The following is a 21,043-nucleotide window of genomic DNA, read 5'->3' as shown; positions in this document are numbered from 1 at the left end:
GAATAAAATGCAATTAAATATTTCTAAAACCATACTATATGAAATCTGTGTTGAATTACATATGTTCTAAAATTGTATTGAAACACCTTTTAACCTCAAACTTTTTAACGAAACTGAATCCTTAAGGAGGGACCACTTTAATAGATTGAACCCAGGGGGAGATTGCAATAGTATGTTCGACTTTGTAACGTCTCTATCACCATTAAAAACCACGTTTCACGTATCCTTTGAAATTGACGTGACGTAATTATTGACGAAAACATAATTAATGTTTTTCTGCAAGTTTTTTTAATTTCTTGCCATTTATTTCAATAATTTTTTCTAAAATTTAAATAACTTAGTATTGACAAAAATGTTCAATTCCTTGAAGAGGAATTAGTTTTAAATGTCTTAATAGTTGCTTTAAGTTCTTAAGATTTTAATCTGGAATACATTTTAAATGAGTTAGAATATAAGATCGTACAGCAATCTCGGGGGTTGGGAAGCCTCAGCGAACAGGGGGTGAAGCATACTAGTATTCTGAAGAAAATTTTTTTTATTTTTTTACAAAAAGATCTTTTGTTTCTCATTACATTAACGAGATTGGAGCATTAAACATATAAATTAACATGTTATGAGTCAGAAAAGTTGAGGCATTATTATCTTCTTCAGAAACTCATCAAAGGAATGGTACGCTTGTTATATATCATTAAAGCAGCTTTGGAACTTTTATAATAATTAAAAAACTTAAATGAAAAGAGGAGTTAATTTTAGCTACATTCTTCCAGCCATGATGAATAAAGACACCGTGACAGAATTGATGGAAGTGAAAGTCAAGGAATATTTTTCTTTTCTTTTATCATATGCGAAATGAAAAAGGATGCATTTTCATTATTTTTTTAATCAAAGAATATGAACGCCATAAAGAATGCTAATTTGAAAAAATGAGTGAAACAAAATAGTAATAATAATAATAAGACAAGTACGGTGTATGTTTAATGTAAGTCAAGCAAATCATTATAGGGACATGAAACGAAATTCTTTCCTTATTTGCTGCTTCCAGTCATCAGAATAATAAGTGATCATAAATTATTCTACTGCATAATGTCATTGAGTGTAATAAGCATGTAATATGTTACTTTTTATGTTTCTGTGAGGAAACAAACTTGTACGGTGTGGCCGTATAGTACNCACAGTAATATATATATATATATATATATATATATTGAATTAAATGTGTTAAAAATATATTCATTTCTTTGGGACAAAGTCTGTATTATTGTGATTATCATTTTTTTTAAACAAGTTTCATATTAAGATTATATCTGCACATTGATGTTAATTTCTGACAATTTTGGCTCATTTAAAGAACAAATAGGACATAGAAGGAACTGTAGTCAACGAAAAAAAGTGACATTGATATTGACACACTGCTTATTCTGCATTTAAGAAAATTAATTCTTTTCGATGATAACAGTTAATATTCAGTTTAATATTGAAATATATGAAATCAAAGCATTCTTGGTTTTGCGAAGCAAACCAAGCAAGAATTGCGAAGCAATTCTCCGGGGGTTGGCGAGCGTCAGCGAGCAGGGGGCGGAGCCCTCTTTTTTAATAAAAATTAATTTTGATATTCTTAATAATAAGAGTAATACTCGTACAAAAATAATAACGAAGCTTTAAACAGGTTCCATTTATTGCACTCTGTTTAAATTTTACAGGCACACATTCAGTTTTAATAAATAAAGAAAGCCCGGTTCGTCCAGTTTGTAGTCTTAAACCAAGCGATATCTAGTTTTGCAGTCACACGTTCGGGAAATATCGTCACAGTCAGGAAAATTCACACAATCATATAATGTGTATTTAAAAAGTCACACAATAGTGCATTGTCCATTTTAAGTCACACAATTGTGCATTGTCCATTATAAGTCACACAATTGTGCATAGTCCATTATAAGTCACACGATTGTGCATAGTCCATTATAAGTCACACAATTGTGCATAGTCCATTTTAAGTCACACAATTGTGTATAGTCCATTATAAGTCACACGATTGTGCATAGTCCATTATAAGTCACACAATTGCTCATTGCCCATTTTAAGTCACACAATTGTGCATTGTCCATTTTAAGTCACACAATTGTGCATTTTCCATTTTAATATTCACACAATTGGGCAACGCAATCTTAGTTAAGAGTCACAGTTGCAGATCAAGTCGCCCAGTTTTAAAGTCACACAGTTATGAAAGAATTACTTCCGTTTGAAACACCCAGAAAATAGGCGTCTCACAAGATTTCGGAAGCTTTTCTTCTCTCTCTTTCTTGCCAATTCCCTTTTCTCAGCAAAATCTGGGTTTTGGGCTAATTTTTCCTCTAGATTTTTTGTCAAAAGAGAAATATCTCCACTCCTGTAAGAATTCATCCATTTATTAATTATATAAATTAGTATTTTCATTATAAATACGCATTAAATGCCTCAATTTGCATTGTTTGGGTATTAACTTATGGAGTTTTAAAAAGAGAAGATAAATTACTATAAATTAATATTTACTTCCAACAAATAAGCAAATTGGTCTTTTTTTCTATGAAAAAGTATTCATAAACATAAATCTCACTTTTCATATGAATGAATATATAAATGACAGACATGAATATGTAAATCTGAATACATAATTTTAAAATATTACAATTATTATATATTCATCGATATGAATTATAATAATTGTTGATTAACTGCATAACGACTCAATTTCATATTAAAGAAGACAAATCGTAGTCTATGCGTCGATCAACCTTACAAAATAAAGTAAAACTATCGAAATTACTTTATAAAATCAAAACAAGAGAAATTTTAGAGAAATATCATTCTTGGTTTGTCAATATATCAAATACAAGCAACGAAAAAATGTATTTTTATTACTTTGACATATAAATAAATAATGTCAATAATTTTAACAACATGTTACTTAATGTTACTTTTATGTTACTTAAAAACGTATTTAATTACTATCTATGATTATTCAGTTTAAGGAGAAGACGTAGAATGAAATAAATATGTTATAACATATATTTTTAAAGCACATAGTAAAGCATATTATTGATTTAAATTGAAATTAAAGGAAATGAACTTATTTAAATAAGATCGATAGCAATTGATATATACCTCTTTAATCCAACTACAATGTCCAGTGACTCCTTCACTTTATTAGCCTTGGCCAGTATTTTCTTTTCCCTCGAATCAATCTCGAAGTAATAATGGCCACTTTTGTCACTACTAAAATTAAAGAAGAAAATTAGTAAAATTAATTTAATATTAAAATTTAGGTACTTTAAGCTAAAAAGAGAAGAAATAAAAACTTGAGCACATTATTAAATTTTGATTTAAAGATCCGATTTTCATGAAAGCAAAGAGTTGTGTGACTTTCCTCAAATATGCTAAAATATCTTTTCAGGCATAAGGTTAAGAAATCAGATATAAAATTGTTTATTTAGATTCATTTCTTGTGACGGAATAGGAACCTTTATTTTCATAACAGGGAATGGTGCAATTTTAGTCAGTTTATTTAAAAGTTATTCTATGCAAAATATTATTTATTGCAATTAATTATTATTATTAAAATGTCAAATGGCTTAAACTTTTGGAGTTTCTTTCGAAAGCAAATTTTTTAACTAAATTTTTTTCTAAGAAATGTTAAAAGACGAAACACAGAAATTGAAAGAATTAATTGAATAGCCCTTGAAAAACAAAAATTTAAAAATATTAACTCTTTGATACAGCAAAATTTGCAAGAAGTAAAACTAACTTTAATGTGTAAAAACTCTTTTGATCGAAGAAAAACTGATCCATTGAGACCATGTTTTTTAGATTGTGGTTACAATCCCTATTTTGGATAATAAACTTAATAAATTGATAAAACATTCTTATATAAAAATACATTTTTACATTAAACGGAATTGCATTCAATAAATAAAATAAAATTATGAGCATTTATGGACAGTACGATGGAGTTAACAAAACTACGTAAGTGTAGAAAATCGAATTTTGAATTTTGGATTAAAATACTGCTACTATTTAACAGAAATGGATGCGGAAAATATCCATTCTATTAGGATATGAGTGAAATAGAATGTAGGTTATTTGTTTCTCGAAGAAAATAATTTAAAGAATTCGAATAAAGTAAAATTACGATTCCGGGCCTTAAAAATTTAAATCTGGTGTTTTAACAAATGTAACTCATTTTATGTAAGTTTAAAATATGATTTTAATTACCCAGTCGTAGCAACAATCTCTTTCTCAAGAATCATTTCTGACTCTTCAGGCTCAATATCAGCCTGCACTTCCTCCATTTTTTCGCTAAAAAGAAGAAAAAAGAAATTAGTTCATGAAATAAATACCTTAAGATTAACAAATGCCTTCCCTGTTAAAATCTGTTTCGCAAATTAGTGAAAAAATGCGATAGAATAGGTCAAAAAAATACATAATTGAAATTGAACCCTCTACGTATATTGACATATTCAATAGAACAGCTCTGAGAACTCATCTTCATTTATAAATAAACGTGGCGGTTAGTTAGAAAAGTGTTGATTACCAATCTAAAGACAATTTTTACTCGTGAAATAAATTTAGAACGGAGGTAAGTGCAGGAAATTATTATCAAATTAGATTTTTTCTTCAATTATTAATCGTTATAGACTAATAAAATTTAAATTTTGTCTCATTTGATGATGATGTGACATTTTGCCATGACGCATCAAAAGAAATATACACACTGTTTCAATGTTGAGCATGCCACTCTCTGAGTTTTAAAATTTGACTACATATACTTCGGAGTAATTTTGAGAAATAATTTTTTAACAGTATTTGCCTGAATTATGTACGCATCAAGAAGTAAAATTATTAGTTTTTTTTTTAAAAAAACCATTTCATACATTTTCGCTTATGCTTCACATTAGTTTTTTGTAATTCATCTAGGTCTCATCAGAACAAATTCCTTTATTTTGTAATTTTTAAATAAATTCTAAATATATATTTCTATTCAGTCCACTACGAAAGTTTACATCGAAAAAAGTAGCATGTGCTTTTAAAAATGACAAAGTGTTCAAAATTTTGTTTAAAATAATTAATCTCAATAATATTAAAACTATTTAAACTACCTATTCACTATAGCAACATCTTCATCCTCTGTTGAAGATGACTCATTGGGCTCTATTTCAGCCCTCAACTCAACCAAGTCATCTCTAAAAATAAAAAAATAAAATTATCATATTATATAGTTAACATGTCAAGCTTAACATATGCTTAACATATAATAGCATGTCTTTTATTAATAAGAATTAAATCATACTTTTATTAATTTTGTACAACTTATTTTAAAACATTAAGCTCTGATTATCATAAATTATTTCAATTTGCATTTCTTAAAAGGAATTCTGCACAATTATTCTGTAAAGTGACCACGATGAAAATCAGCATGCAAAAGTAGCAACATATATACTATTCAATATATCATATAGAAAATCTCTAAATATTTAAAATATAATTAAAGACAATTATCGCAATAATAATAAAATAAAAGAGAAAAAGATTACCTGTCCAAAATCTCATCCTCTTCATCATCACTTGTAAAAGAATCAGAATGCTCTATTTCTGCACTCAATTCTTCCATATCATCGCTAAAGGTAAAAATTGAAATTATCACATTATATAGTTACTTCAATTTTAATACATGACTTACATGAACATATTTAATAGTAAAGAATAAAGTAATAAACCTTTTTTGTGAGAATGTAAGCATTTTTTTTGCACTTCCCGTTTATGATCGTATAAACCTTTTATATTTACCTATCTCGCATAACAGCAAATTAATTTAATTTGCATAGTTTAAAAGTATTTTACATGCATGTTTCTTACTCATTTCAATATAAAAATATGTAAGCAAAAGTAATATTCTGCCGGGCAATTAAAAAAACAAACATCGTAAGTTATCTACGATAGATTTCCTTGATTTATTTTTCATTCTATTGCTAATAGTATGAATTCTTAAATAAAAATTAAAAACTAATAAACACAATTTATTTTCGCAAAAAAATTGCAATAGGTAGCATATCATACAAAAGTGCCAAATGCAAAAAAATAAAACTTTCGAATTCCTTATCACTTTTTCTTTTCCATGGTATTATTTTGTGTACTTATATGCAACAAATATTGTTCAATATTTAAAGTAGTTTAAAATACAAATATTATGATGTCTTAAAGATAATGACTTTAAAAAGTACCTATCACTAGCGTCATTCTCATCCGAAGTCAAATTTGACTCCTCACAAACTATCTCACTCTCAACCGCCAGCATTTCGTAGCTAAAAAAAGAAATAAAATTATATATTTATCAATTAGATATTTATAGACAGAATATTTAATTATCTCAAGGTGGTCATATTTCATCAGTAATTTGCTCAACTCATATTTAAGAAACTATAAAGACTAATTTCATGTCAAGTTAATATTAATGAAATAAATTTTGTTAAAAACAACTCTTCACATCGCTATCATTCTCATATTAACATTTCATATAGATATTCACATTTGATATTTTCTTCACATGTTCTAAGTACAAAATCGAATGCAATATTTTTTTCAAATAATTACATTTAATCTAAATTATTTAAATACGACAGTTTCTTTGCACTTTTTCAAAAGGATTTTTTTCTTCGCATTTCTTTCCTTCTTTCTTTTTAATTTATTTATTTGTTTTTTTTATTTATTTATGTCTTTAACTTTAAAAAATTACCATTTTTTCCTTAAAGAAATTATATTATTTCACAATCTAAATCAAATACTTACCCATCTGTTCCAGATGAATTACTACTGGTGTCCTCTGCAAGAAATCCAGGCGCTAAAAAAGATTAATTAAATTTCAATTTAGCTTATTTTTGACTATTTTAAATTTGGGAAACAAAAATGTAATAACTGGATAACAACCACAAGTTGAATAATTGTAACTAAATTTTCAAGAACAATTGGAATAATAATAACTGAATAACGTAGCTCATTTTATGAGTAAGAAAAAAACTATTTAATATAGATCTATACAACATTGTCTATTCTACATTTAAGAATTGTTGTTTTTAACCAATGTGTAATTGCTTAAAATTAAAAAGGAACCTAAAAAAAAAGATTTTACTGAAATGCATAGCAACGAAGTGATCTATCTGAATTTATCCAAAAGTAATGACTCTTTATGAAAACACATACAACAACATTTTTTTCCTAAACATCTTTTTGATGATTTTAATTTAATTTTAAAACTTCCGTTCCACTTGGATAATAATTTAAATGTTTTGTTAATGAATACATAAGAAATACTAGTACTATTCGATTTCGGGGACCTCAAAAATATCATTTAACTATTAGTAATAACAATCATGCTTATTAATGAATAAGTTATTACTTATATTGTTGTGATATATATTGTAGATATGTATACTTGTAGATATATACTGTAGATCGAATAGAAACCGGTTAGTACGGCTCACGAAACGGTATAATAGCGAAACATTCCTCAGTTTAAAATACACTTACAATTTACACGAATTAAAATGAACTTAAATACTCTTTTTTATTGTTTAAAGTTTGATTGAAATATGAGGAAATGTGATAAGACTACATAATTAGGTGATAGTTATTATAATTAAAAGCGACAAAATGTTTCTTTAAACTATTATTGCTTATTGCTTTTAGGTACTTAATTTAATTAATGAAATAAAAATGTCTCTTTTAGCTTATAATGTATATAATTTCAAAAGTTTATAACCTTATTTTTCATTAAATAAATCATAATATGTTTTCTTTTTTTAAACAAATAGCATTATTTCTGCAATTAGAAATTCCGAATGAAATGACGGATATAAGTATTGGTACTTTTGGTACATTATTCGTAAAACACATGTTACACTAAAGCCCCTTTTTACCGTAAAATATTATGCCGTAATTTTTACAGTAATATTTATTTGATACAAATGATTCCTTATTTAATATAAATGATTCAGTGATTTTAAGGTAATAATTATTGCAAAAAAAATTTTGATCCTGAGATGTTCCGGAAAAAAATGGATTTCATGATAAAAAGTATTGTCGTTCAGGTTCTCACGTATTTTACGCATAATGCATCCAAAGTGCCGGTACTTTTTACCTAAATTTGATCTGTAATGATTTACAGTGTAGTGCAACATGTGTTGCAACGATGAAAACCGTTATAAAAGTGTATTATCATTTTTATTTCTAATGAAGGAAAAATAAATTGTAGCGCTAAAAAATTATTTTCTTTCTTCAGAATATGAAATAGTTTTAAAAAAATTTCAAACTTCGGACCATTAAAAGTTAATAATATACTTGTATTTGTACAAATAATAGCAGTTATTTCATATTTTTCTTGCATTATTTCTATTCGAAGTTTTTCATTTTATTTTAATACTTCCGTTTGTAATTTGTGGAAGGGTTTTCATACTTTAATTCAATTCAGTTTCAACGATTTTCAAACAGGATTAAATTAACACATTTATGCAATGAATGAAATCACAAGTTGTGGAAGTTAGGGATTGTCTCACACAAAATAATACCGACTTCTAATATTGTATATCGCCACTTTCTGCTTAGTTCCAAAAAGTCTTAAATAGATCCTAATCAAGATTTTTTGATATTTCAAAATTTATCTTTTACTAAAAATCTATGAAATTAATAGTTTTCATGCTTACGATAAGGCCTTGGATTTCTTATCAACTCTTTTTGCCAGTGATTAAGGGGTCACAGTACCCAAAAAATGACGAAAATACCAAAAAAAATTTTATTGCTTATAATAAAACTTCAAAGTATTTCAAATGTACAGAAAAAAATTCATTTCTCTATCTACATTTTTAAAAAAGGTATGAATGATTTTAAATTGTTCTAATACAGAAACTCGCTCAGCAGTCTGACTTTAAAGTGCTTTTTCNATAGTTCACTCATTTTCACAAATTATAAGTCACTTGTCAAAAAAGACGTTATTCACTTATAAAAGCTCAAATAAGAATGAGGATTTAATATTTTTTGTTACTTTGTTGGTGTGATTAACAATGGTCATTTTCGGCAACAATGTTTAGGAAGAACCATTAAAACAATATAAAAAGGAATATAGTTTTATTTAACTCTCTTAAGTATTGTTGTAAATGTTTTCATATTTAGTTGTCCTAAAGTTTTTTAAAACAATTAAAAAAACACAACAAAGACTGAAAAGTTCGGAACAGCAATTTAATATTTTGCGAGAATTCGAATGAAATTATATGTCTATGATATATATGAAAATGACATTGTATTGATAAATTTTTACTAAATTGCTAATGAAATATATTCATATTAAGCTGAAATTTTTAATAGCAAGCAAATCAGAATTACACGTTTTTTATATGAAGATTTATAACTATTTAAAATGAGAAATAAATCTATTGCAAAAGTAAATTCCCATTTCTAATTTATGGCAAAATTATTTCAGCTTAAAGAAAGAAAGGAGTATCCAGATATTTCTGTGATAAACCCCAAAATGTTTAAATCATTTATTTGATATTTTTTTGTTTGTTTTTGGTAACGATTTAAAGAAAATTCTGGACTTTAAATTATAGTTCTCACATTTAGTAAAAATAGAAAACTGAAAAGTAAATTTAACTGAAAAATGTGTCTCATGGCCTATGCTTAAGTAAAGATTTCTAATTTTTGATCCATGGTGTGTAGCCTACTAGTGGCTAACAAATGATCTCATTTAGTATATAACAATTTAGAAACGATAAATGAAAAATTATAATAAAGCCAGTTATTTTAGACGATAACTTGAGTGCAAAATTCATGTCTGATATTTAGGAAGAATGTCTGCTTAATGTTCTTACTGAGACCATAGTTGACATATATAGTTATTTATATAATAATAGATAGTTAATATAGCAGACAAGTTATTTAATTTTGCCTTAACTGACGCAGATTTACTTCGTAAGACTATCTTAAAAATGTGGACTTATAAAAGCTGCTTTGAAGCAAGTTAATGTAACCAAAGCAACGACTTAACTGCAATGACTTCTTGGTGTGACTAGTGACATAATAAGTGTTCTATTAATTGCACTTGTGCTACTTATTTAAGAAGTATTTTTGTCTTTGAATTTCTTCAATAACATTATTGTCATACGACACCAAAATATATCATGTTCTTAACTCAGTTCAAACTTAACTCAGTTTATTGGACATTTTTGGTGTGAAAAAGTTAAGGAACCAAAAACGAACCTAAGTTGGCAACGAACCTTATTTTCCACAGAAAAGAAAATTTCTACCTATAGGATTCGTATTAGCTAGGTGATAGCCAAACATAGTAATGCGTGTAAACGCGTTACACCGTTTAACGCCATAATCTTGTTTGGAAGTAATTTACCCAAATGAAGATACTTATCTTATCAGCTTTTATATACATCAGCTTCTCTGGTGGGACAATGGCAAAATGTTAAAATTAAATAGTAAGAATTTCTGCTCTATTTTTAAGCCCATAGAGAAATAAGAAAATGCTATGGAAAATGCAGGCTGTGATAAAAAAAATAACTTTTATAGAAGAGCTATTTAGGGTTGCACTAAATGTACAATGCTTGGGATGTATTTTAATTACTGTTTAACCAATATTTCGGCTCCGTATGACTTAAACGTGAGCATTTTTTTAGCCATACAAACCAATATTGGCTCATTCTATGAAAGAGTAGAAGACTGAATTATTAATAATATAAAACGCTCCGCAAAGTTGAATGGAACTAATACAATACGGTTTAATATGCTTTTATATTCTTTTTCAGACTTTGCCAAACCTTTTCAAACTTCAAGCATTTTTATGCAGGTAGTGATAAAAGTAGCTAATTTCAACCTATCGGAAATGTATATCTGTGACTTTTCTAGAATGATATATACTACACAACTAAATGAATAACTTGGTAAAATTTAAAGGTATGTATGTCAAAAGCTCCAAGAAGCCTTTGAATCTTTGTAACCAAGGAAATACCTAACCTATCCCTATATGCTTTTTCTAATTTGAATACATGGAATTTTCAAATTTGACAATTATTTCTTTTGGAGCAATTTTGGCACATTTTTGCACAATTATGATTTTGTTAGTGGAGATTAAAAGAAAGTATCTTGAATTAATTTTGGCATTTTTAACTCAATACTCTTTAGAAATGTTATCTCGACAACCGATATGCGAATAAGAAGTCCAGTAATATCCAGTAATATCCGAGGGTACTGGGTTGAGTATTAGTGGTCGTAAACCCGAAAATTGGGTCGACTGTGCAATGTCAGTTATAAAATAAGCAATAGAGCTGTAAAAATTCGGGGGATAGAGCACTCACTTCTCAAAGAAGTAATCCAGGTTCGAATCACAGCGATGTTTGGGCGTTACGAATTCTACACTCGGTTCGCACCGACCACAGTGCTGATGTAAAATATCCTAAGTGAAATATGGATCATGGTAGTCCTTTTGTCGTCAGGCTGTGGAAGGGTTTCATGGTTTTTCTCATCATGTAAATCAAATGTGGGTTAATTTCATCACAAAATCCTTCACGAAGACAAATTTCCCCGAATTATTCCAGATCCGGGAGTTCCCTTGTCTTCTGCATTAGGTTCAAGATTACAAGACTACGGAGTTGAACATTGGTACTCGTAAACTCAAAATTGAGTCAGCTGTTCAACAACGGTTATAAAATAAAATTAACTGACTCTTTGTCTGATGACAATTCAAATTCATTCTTCTTTTGACTAATACTAGCATACGAGGAAAATTTTATCTACATATGTAGCAAAAAGGAATTTACCGATCTCTTTCTTAAAAAAAATTGGAATTCTTTCATTGAATAAGAAAAGAAAAGCTTATTGTTATTTTATCTTCAAAGGTAAATGAAAATTGAATTTATTTTTTGATCGTTTGAAAAGAAAATTTTTTAGATCGATCCAAGCAAAGTTTGTCACGATATATAACAAAAAGGATTTCACCGATCATTTTCCCAAAAAAATTGAAATTGTCTTATTGATCACGAACAGTGAAACTTATTTCATCACTAAAGGTAAATCAAAATTGAATTAAGTTTTTGAATGTTTGAATTTTTTTTTTTTTTTTTTTGGTTTTTGTTGACAGATCCAAGTAAAGTTTGTCATGCTATTTAGCAAAAAAGAAGTGACCGATATCCTTCCTAAAAAAGTTGGAAAGATGATTTATCGATCACGAAAAGTGGAATTATTTACTATTTAATCGCCAAAGGGAATTCCTAATTGAATGTAGTTTTCGATCGTTTGAGAAAAAAAATCTTTTTTGGCCGATCCAATCAAAATCTGTCACGATATATAGCAAAAAGGAATTTTCTGATCATCTTCCTAAAGAATTTGGAATTGTTTTATTGCCCATGAAAAGTAGAACTTATTGCTATTTAATCACCTAAGGTAAATCAAAATTAAATTTCGAAAATTAAACATGTGACTATTTATATAATCTCTGACTAAATTACTCATATCTCAACTGTATCTCACGATAGAACCTGTAACAATCATTTTCTGACCGTAATAAGCAAATTGTATTGCTATTTAAATGACACATAGAAGTCATTGTCAAACAGAATTTCGAACACTCTTTGGCTAGTCTAGCTTCGTCTGAGTGCTCAAGATCACATTGAGCTTCTAGCCTAACCTATTTAAAAATATAAGTTTTTGCTTTCTAATTGCTGAAAGCAAAATTTAATTCTGTTTTATCATTAATCAAATTAATGAGTTTTTTTTTATTTTAAAAAATAAGTATACATACAAAACTGAAATAAAAAAATGGAACAAAAATTATAAAAACTACGTTTTTCAAATGGGCTTAAGACGAGAAAATGATTCTATTTCCGTTTCTTCTAAAATGTTAACTTCTTAATAGATCTTAAGGGTCAGACCAGGAGTAAAGACCTTGAGTAAAGGGCCCTTAGAAATTGAGCTATATTCGATTTAAACTGGCTGAAAAATTAACTAAATAAAATTTGTGTCCGTTTTTTAAGGTTCTCCAATTTTTTTGGAAACTTTTTCTGACAGAAATTAGGAGGGATGAACTGTCTAACTTTATTTTTAAAAACTTTTGACTCACAGTACTAGATATGTACTAGAAAACACTGATGGATTGCAGATTGACCTTATTTCTTCACAAATCTTATCACTTTTCTTACAGAACTATATAAAATATTTTTATGTCTCAGAATTTTAATTGTTTTAAAACGAAAATGTTTTATGGATTATTAATTTATATTGTAAAGTAATATAAATTAATTATTGAAAAGTAATTAGCAATATAAATTTTTTTATGCAAACACTTACAACTTCTACGTATAAACTGCTTTTATAAAAAAAATTATTAAAAACTATTTAGTTAGTGGGAACTTTTAATATAGTGAATACGATTATCAAGGCATTACAACGGCATAAAAAAAAATAAGGAATGAAAGATTCAACCTGCTTGATAAAAATGTATAAAATGGAATATAACAACTTTATGTATAACAACAAAATGTATTACAACTTTAAAGAAGATTTAATAAAATAAAATAAAAATTGTTTTAGGGAATTTGAAAAAAATTTATTGCCAAGTGAGCATGAGTCAAAAAATTTTAAGAATCTTTGCTTAGAGAGAAACTGTGAAAAATTTCAAGTAAATGAGACTAACAAAATTTAAGTTGTAGCATTTAAAAATAGAGGAAATAACAAGAAAACCTATTTGAAGGTATTAAAAGACTAAACAGGCAGGCTGTGGTATGTCCGCCTATGCTTTAAAGTTTGGTGGTGATGGGTTCGCCGCTCATTGTAAAATCAAGTTTATTTCATATTGTTATCTGTTTGTCTTTAATCAATTGTGTTTTTACTTATTTTTGAAGTGAACTGAAATAAGAGTTCTGACGTCATATTCTTAGAATTGTATAAATACCAGCACGCACATGACAGCCTGTAAGTATTTCTCTCATTACCTGCTGTGATGATGCTTCTTGTAATTCAAACCAACTTGTATATAAATGTGAATATGTTTAATAAAATATTAGTATCTCGAAGGAGCTATCTTCGCATACTTCAGTTTCCTTTCCCCCCTTACTAACTAACAAAATAATATACACTCTATAACAAAAAAATCGACGCACCAAGAAGCAATCATCCGATTGCTTTAAAATTTCGTATGCATGAATGTTTTGAGCAGATATGGCTGGAATGATTCTGACTGGGGACGTATAGTCTTTAGCGACGAATCTCGNATATATATATGAACTTTAGTTCTATGTGACATCTAAACAAACCAAACTCAAACTGCTTTGGAGAAATGGAAATATTTTTTATGTGAAAATCTGGAGTTAAATGATTTGATTTTGTTAGAATTGGTTTGAAAAGATAATCAGATACCTTCAGGTACTTCAAAAGGAAAATTTAAATTACGAAACTGAAATCAAACTTAAAAGTATTTCAATAATTCGCGGCATGAAATAGTTAGTAAACCACCATATGGAATAAAATTTATAGTGACTTTTTATTTCTAATTTACAAGGCACATTTCTTCTCGTTTAAATACTTTAGCAGTATATAGTTTTCTACCGCATTAATATTCTTTCCATATTTATGCAGCTACAATTTTCCCAGTACGAGAAAGAAAATTCCTAAGCGGAACAAGAAACTTTCAAGCATACGTATTTTTTAATAAACCTGTTCTTTTTTTTTTTTTTTTTTTTTNTTTTTTTTTTTTTTTTTTTTTTTTTTTTTTTTTTTTTTTTTTTTTTTTTTTTTTTTTTACGAAAACTATTTTGTCGACTAGTTAATACCGTTGCTAAAAAAAGAAAAGAAAAACTTCACTTTCCTAACGTTGCACGGAGTAATGATAGCTCAGCCAGTATTCGTTGCATTGAAACACAATATATTTGTAAAGTATGATTATTCAAATATTTATGATTTTATGAAAACAAAATTTTTATACCGGGAATAAAAGTATGGTTAAAAGCACCAAAATATGGTAATACCGCAGGCTAATTGGTTCTATGGGAACATTATGCAGCCCGGTAATTCTTATCGAAGTGCTTTGATAATGATTTTGGTCAAATTAACAATAAAATACGCTTTTATGATACATGACAAAATTTGTTAAATGTGATAAAATTCGATAATTCTGTCATGATATCATAGAGCAAGGCATGAAAACTATTTATTTAGTTAAAAAAAATTTTCAGTTTTGTATTTTTTACTAAATAATTGGTCAATGGCATACAGTACGGTAATTAACTAGGATTTTTTCTACGTAGAGAAACATCAGAATAGATGTTTGCAAAACCTATTTTTCAATGTGAAATCGTTTTTTTTTCCTGTCGCAAAATGAATGTTAAAATTGAGAAATAATTACAAATAAACAACCTTGTAAAAAAGTAAGTAATCAGACGCGTAATTTAGAATCTTTTTCGGAGAACATTGTAAAGGACTATTATAGTATTTAAAACAAAAAAATAGAATGCATGAAACAGAGTCATCTGTTAACAAGAAAGATTTTTAAATTTTAAATCCCCTTTATATAATCGACAAATATATTTTTTAAACTAAAAAAAAAATGTTAATTCTCGCAAATTAATAGTTGTCAACAGTAAGTAGAGTTATTGCTATCTAACTTCGTCGGAAAGTTACAACATAAGGGTAACATTTTCTGATTGGTCGAGATTCAAAATTTACTGAATTTTAGTTTGGCTAAATAGTTTCTTCAACAGTAATATCGTGATAATTTCTACTGGTATCGGTCAGAAAATGGTTGAATATTGCATTGACATCGAGTATTGTTATGAATGATCTAGTTAAATCGAAAGTGATCTAAATTTTTATTGCAAAATTCTAACGACACACACGCTCATCTATCGAGATTCGACAGTTTTATTCAGGAAAATTATATTAAAAAAGGTGTAAGTACAATATATGTATTCATTTCTGATTTTCGGAATTTCCTTAGCTTGAAATTTAAAACTCCATATGTACTTCATCTGTCCATGTAACTCTAACCCCATAATGTACACAACATTAAAAAATATTTTATCACAGAACGCAAATCACATGTATTCAAAAAGAGCATAAGTAGCTGAGCTAATAGTACGAAATACATATCACAAAGAAATATAAATCTGGATAGTGCTGACATCTAGTTTAAAATAAACTATCACCAGTTACATTAAAAATAGTCTGGGGCAGCCATCTAGTGTGTAAAATAAGGAATAAAACAATTCCAGGCACAAGATATGGATAAATTCAAACGTTTTTGCTGCATTACTCTTAAACGTACTAGCCCGAAAATATCACGGGCAAGAGATAAAAGAGATGAAAGCTTACCCCGGGATTTTGACAGGAGTGAGAGAAAAGGGGTGAAAGATTGGGGTTTAAAATTACCTTTTACAGCTGCTGTCTACGGTTTGTGGGTTATCAGAGAGAGAATGAATGAATGAATAAAGAATTTAAAAGTCATGAAATCAATGTTTTTTATATCTTCAAAACCTATATAACCACATAAAACAAAGCTTACAAAATTTATTGTCTTGAGAGAGAGAGAATTTAAAAATCATGAAAATCTTCAATACCTATGTAACCACATAAAACAAAGCTTACAAAATTGATTGTTTTGTTTCTCCAAAATCATCAATTAGTTTGGGTTAAATTTAGTTTTAATCTGAAATATATTACAAAAAAATTAATTTGCAAGAGGTTTTGTATAATGACCTTTTTACGAATTAATTCCTTCTGAAATTAATTCTTGGTGCGTGACATTTATTAAATATAGGATTTTAAATTCGGTTCAATATTTGAACAGTAACAACGTCAGACAAGTGTTATAAAACTCCTAAGGTTAGCATATTTCAACTATTATAACGCTTCGATGGTTTTCAATCCCTCTCTATTATTAAGTCTATCTGATTCTTTACATTACTTGGGGCAAAAAAGTTTAAAATAAAACTGGCACACGTCATATATTACGTAAGGATTAACTCGAATAGTTAGTAAAACTTTTCGATTTATTAAGTTCCGTTTTATTTCGAAGTTATTTGTTTAAACCGTATGTCTTAATATCCACTTTAAATAGTTGGATTTAAATATTTTGTGAAAGTTAAATAATCATGGCTTTAAAATAACTTAACATTTGTTTTTTGATAAAAATATTTTTCTTTCTGTAAAGTCAAGCCATTGTGCTCTTTTTTTATTTTTTCTAGCCGACCTATTTTTGGGTTTATGACTAAACTCAACAGTCTTGTATCCCAACCCAGAAGACAAGGGAGCTTCAGAATCAAGCATTTTATTCTATTTCATAACCGTCGTTGAACAGTCCACCCAATTTCTGGATTTACGACTACTAATGTTCAACTCCGTAGCCTTGTAATTTTGAACCCAATCCAGAAGACAAGGGAACTCCTGGATCAAGTATTGGGAGAAATTTTGCTTCCGTGGAGGATTTTTTGATGGAACTAGCCCTCATTTGCGTTACATGGAGAGGAAGACCACGAGAACCTCCCACAGTTAGCCTGGCGGCAAGGGGACTTTAACTTATGATCCGTCTACCACTGAGGATATCTCACGCCAGCATTGTGGTCGGTGCAAGCCGAATGAGAAATTCGTATCGACCAGCCATCGCCGGGATCAAACCCCGGTTCACCTCATTGGAAGGCGAACGCTCTATCCCTTGAGCCATCGCGGCTCTGAATCAACCATAATAACTATAAACTAGCTTTCATGGGGGAGTTATTGATTAAACTAGCCCTCATTGGCAAAAGGGAAACCATGAAAACCACTTTCGGTTAGCCCGACGGTAACAGGTCTCTAACACTCATAATCAATCTTTCATAGAGGATATTTTACGTCAAAACTGCTGTCGTTGTAATTCGAGTGCAGAATTTCTATTGACCAGCTATTGTTGGTTTTTGGACTTCGGTCACCTCATGAGAAGTAGATAGCTCTATCGCATAAGCTATCATAGCTTAAAATGACAAAGCTGCACTCTTTATTAATTCTGCAAGTTGAATTAGCTTATTATACTCCGTTGTAAGTTAATAAAAGGGCAAAGTTTCGTAGTGTCCTTAGTACCTCCCGGACACCCATAATTGGGTGAGGCGGAACGAAATTAATGCTTACAGTAATAATTATCGTAAAATCGCTGAAACACTCTTAAGTAAATAAATATTACTGTAATATTTATGGCATAATGTTTTGCGGTAAAAATGGATTTTACGGTGAAATGGGTTTTGTGGATGATGAACCCTAAGTGCTTTAACTTTAAATCGTAATTTGATCCAGAATGTTTCACACTGCACACCACTGCAAAAAATGCCTATTCGGAGCCTACTGTGTTAGTAGTTCAATCAACAGCATTCTTTCAGAATCTTATTATAATTTTTTCGAAATGAAAGCGTTTTTTAATTCATACAAGATAACTTTATATTTAATATGATTAAAGCAAAAAAACGATTAAAAAAACGTAAATAAAGCACAAATAAAGCCACGAAAATGGATGTACGCCAAATATGCGTTCTATAAACAAGAACCTTCGTCAGTGTCGGAACACGAATTGTAAATCTGTTTTTGCAAAATGTAACTGTGGTAAGCACAAAATTTGCAAATTATTTATAATGGGGAAAATTCTTCTTCATAGATCTGAAACTATAGTATGCCAATAACTGTACCATTATAACATTAGATCAAAATGTAGAGAAAACATGGAAAAAATTACAGAATAATGAAAAAACAGAAGAAGAAAACTATTTAAAAAAAAAAAAAATTAATAAAAATCTGGGAAAAAATTCAAAAATTAAAACATTTTTTGAGTGCTCCTCTCACTATTGTATTGATATATTTTACTTTTGCTATATCAATACAATATTAGAAAGCACTCCTTCTTGCGGATATAATCGTATGAGCTGAGGAAGAGATTCTATCTTTTTTTTTCCTGATTTTTCTTATTTTTTTTAATTTTATTTACTTATTTTTTTAGTAATCTTCTTCTTTTCTTTTTTCATTATTGCGTAGTTTTTTCCATGTTCTCAACATTTTTAACTTATTTTATGAGTTCTATATACTTATAGCTTCTCCGTTTTTCTCTTTTTTTCTTTTTGTATATATATATATATATCTATATATATATATATACAGTAGAGCGACGATTATCCGAACTGCTCGGGACCGAACGTGGTTCGGATAATGAAAAGCTCGGATGATTAGAAAGTTGTTTAAAATCTAGTTTAAATGATTATTATTTATGCACTAACTTCCTTTCACACTTTTTCCAGGTTTAGGACTGGTAGTACTATCTAAAGAAGCTAAGTTTAAAAGTTTTTTTTTTANAAGAAACATTTTAGATATATATATATATATATATATATATATGTAATATGACGCATTCAGAATTAAAAAATTTCGATCACAAAGTTGGAAAATAAATTTTGACAAGGAGATTCTCAAATTAAAGGTTTCGTATATTCTTTTGATGAAAAGTAGTTTAAAATTCTCAACTAAAACCCACCGTTTATTAAACTTCGCATGAAATTATAATCAAATAACGGTGACCTGACCTCTGTGTAATGAATATGCCGAAGTAATGAGGCACTTTAGTGAGAGAGGAATTACAATGAACGTTGACTTTCTAACTATCGATTGAACAAACGAGATCAAATTTACCTAACAAGTTTAGAGTCTCTCTTATCTTTCTGACCATTACTTTCCTCACACAATAAAAACATTTTAATAAAGGGGTTTGTTCGCTTCTTTGGAGGCAGAAAAAATAAGCATAGTTTGGGGACTTTTTTTTTTATCCAGGCAATAGAATAAAATAAAATTCTAAAAAAAAGTTTTTTATTTAAACAACAGCGTTTCCACGATTTTTATTTAAAAAAAAGTCAGTAATAACAGAAATAATAATAGTAATATAAACGAGACAAACCTCGATCATTAACTGTAGCCATATTTGTAACAACCATTTCATATAATTTTGCGAACAAAATATATATGCAGGAGAACTGTGTCCTGCAGATGTCTAACTTTTAAAGTAAAAAATTATTGCTACATTACGTGAATTTGTAATAACTAATAAAATGTTTCTGATACCCTTGTGAACCTTGTACAACTAGTAAAAATGTTAGAAATTATTTCAAAGCTATGCAAATAGTATATGCAATAGCAGTACAGGCTTTATTTAATGAAGTCTTAGGTGGTACGACTGGAGCAATGCCTTGCAAAAAATTCCTGAAACATTTACAGTAAAAAGTACTGGCACCTTGTGTGCGTCATCTCATCCGTAAAATCCATTTTACTATAGAATTTTATACGGAACTTTTTACAGTAACATTAATTTAGTTGCAGTGATTCAGTGATTTCATAGTAAATACTACTGTAAAAATTATGGTATATCAGATTCTTTGCTCCGTAAAATTTTACAGTGAAAATGGATTTTGTTAAAAAGTACCGGCACCCAAACTACTTTTACTTTTTACAGTAATTTGATCCGGAATTTTTAACAATATAGCGCCTGCAAATATTTAAGTTAGCTTGATAAATGTATAGTTTTATGATAAAATACGAAAAGTCTTACAAACGGTTGCAATTTTTTTTTCATTTACGGATTTTAGCTATATTGAGAATTATTTCTTCAAAATGATAAAAATCTGTCAGAAAACTGTTTGGAATTTAAAAAAATTTAGCAATAATATAAATATATCAGTCTTTTTACAAACTTCTAAATTTAAATATACACAGTTTAAATTTAAATTTGATCGGATATGATTTAACTTAAGTTATGAGTTCAGCCTATTTAAAGAACAGTATTGGCATTTGAAGAATTTTGGCAAGTGTTATTTCTTTTAGCTCCAAAAGTAATTTCATTAGAATCTATTTTAAAAAATCTTAAGTTTTAGCACTTCAAAATAACCAAAAATTTCTATTTTACATAATTGTATTCCTCCTTACAAGTATATAACTCTAAAATAAATTGCCAAAAATATGGGTTTTTATT

At 28.4% G+C, this 21,043-nt stretch overlaps 1 protein-coding gene across 1 annotated transcript; it reads right to left on the bottom strand.

Annotated features, from left to right (window-relative positions):
• Window positions 1-1,657: 1,657 nt before the first annotated feature.
• Window positions 1,658-20,012, bottom strand: LOC122268963 (uncharacterized). Its single transcript, XM_071180377.1, has 8 exons — window positions 19,976-20,012; window positions 6,820-6,871; window positions 6,255-6,335; window positions 5,568-5,651; window positions 5,133-5,216; window positions 4,249-4,332; window positions 3,142-3,252; window positions 1,658-2,386 (listed from the first exon to the last, which is right to left on the bottom strand). The coding sequence occupies exons 1-8, from the start codon at window positions 20,010-20,012 to the stop codon at window positions 2,230-2,232; spliced, it is 690 nt and encodes a 229-aa protein (XP_071036478.1). The 3' UTR covers window positions 1,658-2,229.
• Window positions 20,013-21,043: the final 1,031 nt, after the last annotated feature.

The sequence above is a fragment of the Parasteatoda tepidariorum genome, chromosome 4 (genome assembly GCF_043381705.1).
Source record: "Parasteatoda tepidariorum isolate YZ-2023 chromosome 4, CAS_Ptep_4.0, whole genome shotgun sequence".
Classification (NCBI taxonomy): Eukaryota; Metazoa; Arthropoda; class Arachnida; order Araneae; family Theridiidae; genus Parasteatoda; species Parasteatoda tepidariorum.
The sequence above is the reverse complement of the archived record's forward strand: the minus strand, read 5'-3'. Positions and strand labels throughout refer to the sequence as shown.

Excerpts from the sequence above, each read along its gene's own strand:
- LOC122268963 (XM_071180377.1), bottom strand. The coding sequence starts at position 20,012 with ATGGTTGTTACAAATATGGCTACAGTTAATGATCGAG. Across the intron at positions 6,872-19,975 it reads GGCTACAGTTAATGATCGAG|CGCCTGGATTTCTTGCAGAG; the intron begins GTTTGTCTCGTT and ends AATCTTTTTTAG. Across the intron at positions 4,333-5,132 it reads GATGTTGCTATAGTGAATAG|CGAAAAAATGGAGGAAGTGC; the intron begins GTAGTTTAAATA and ends TCTTCTTTTTAG.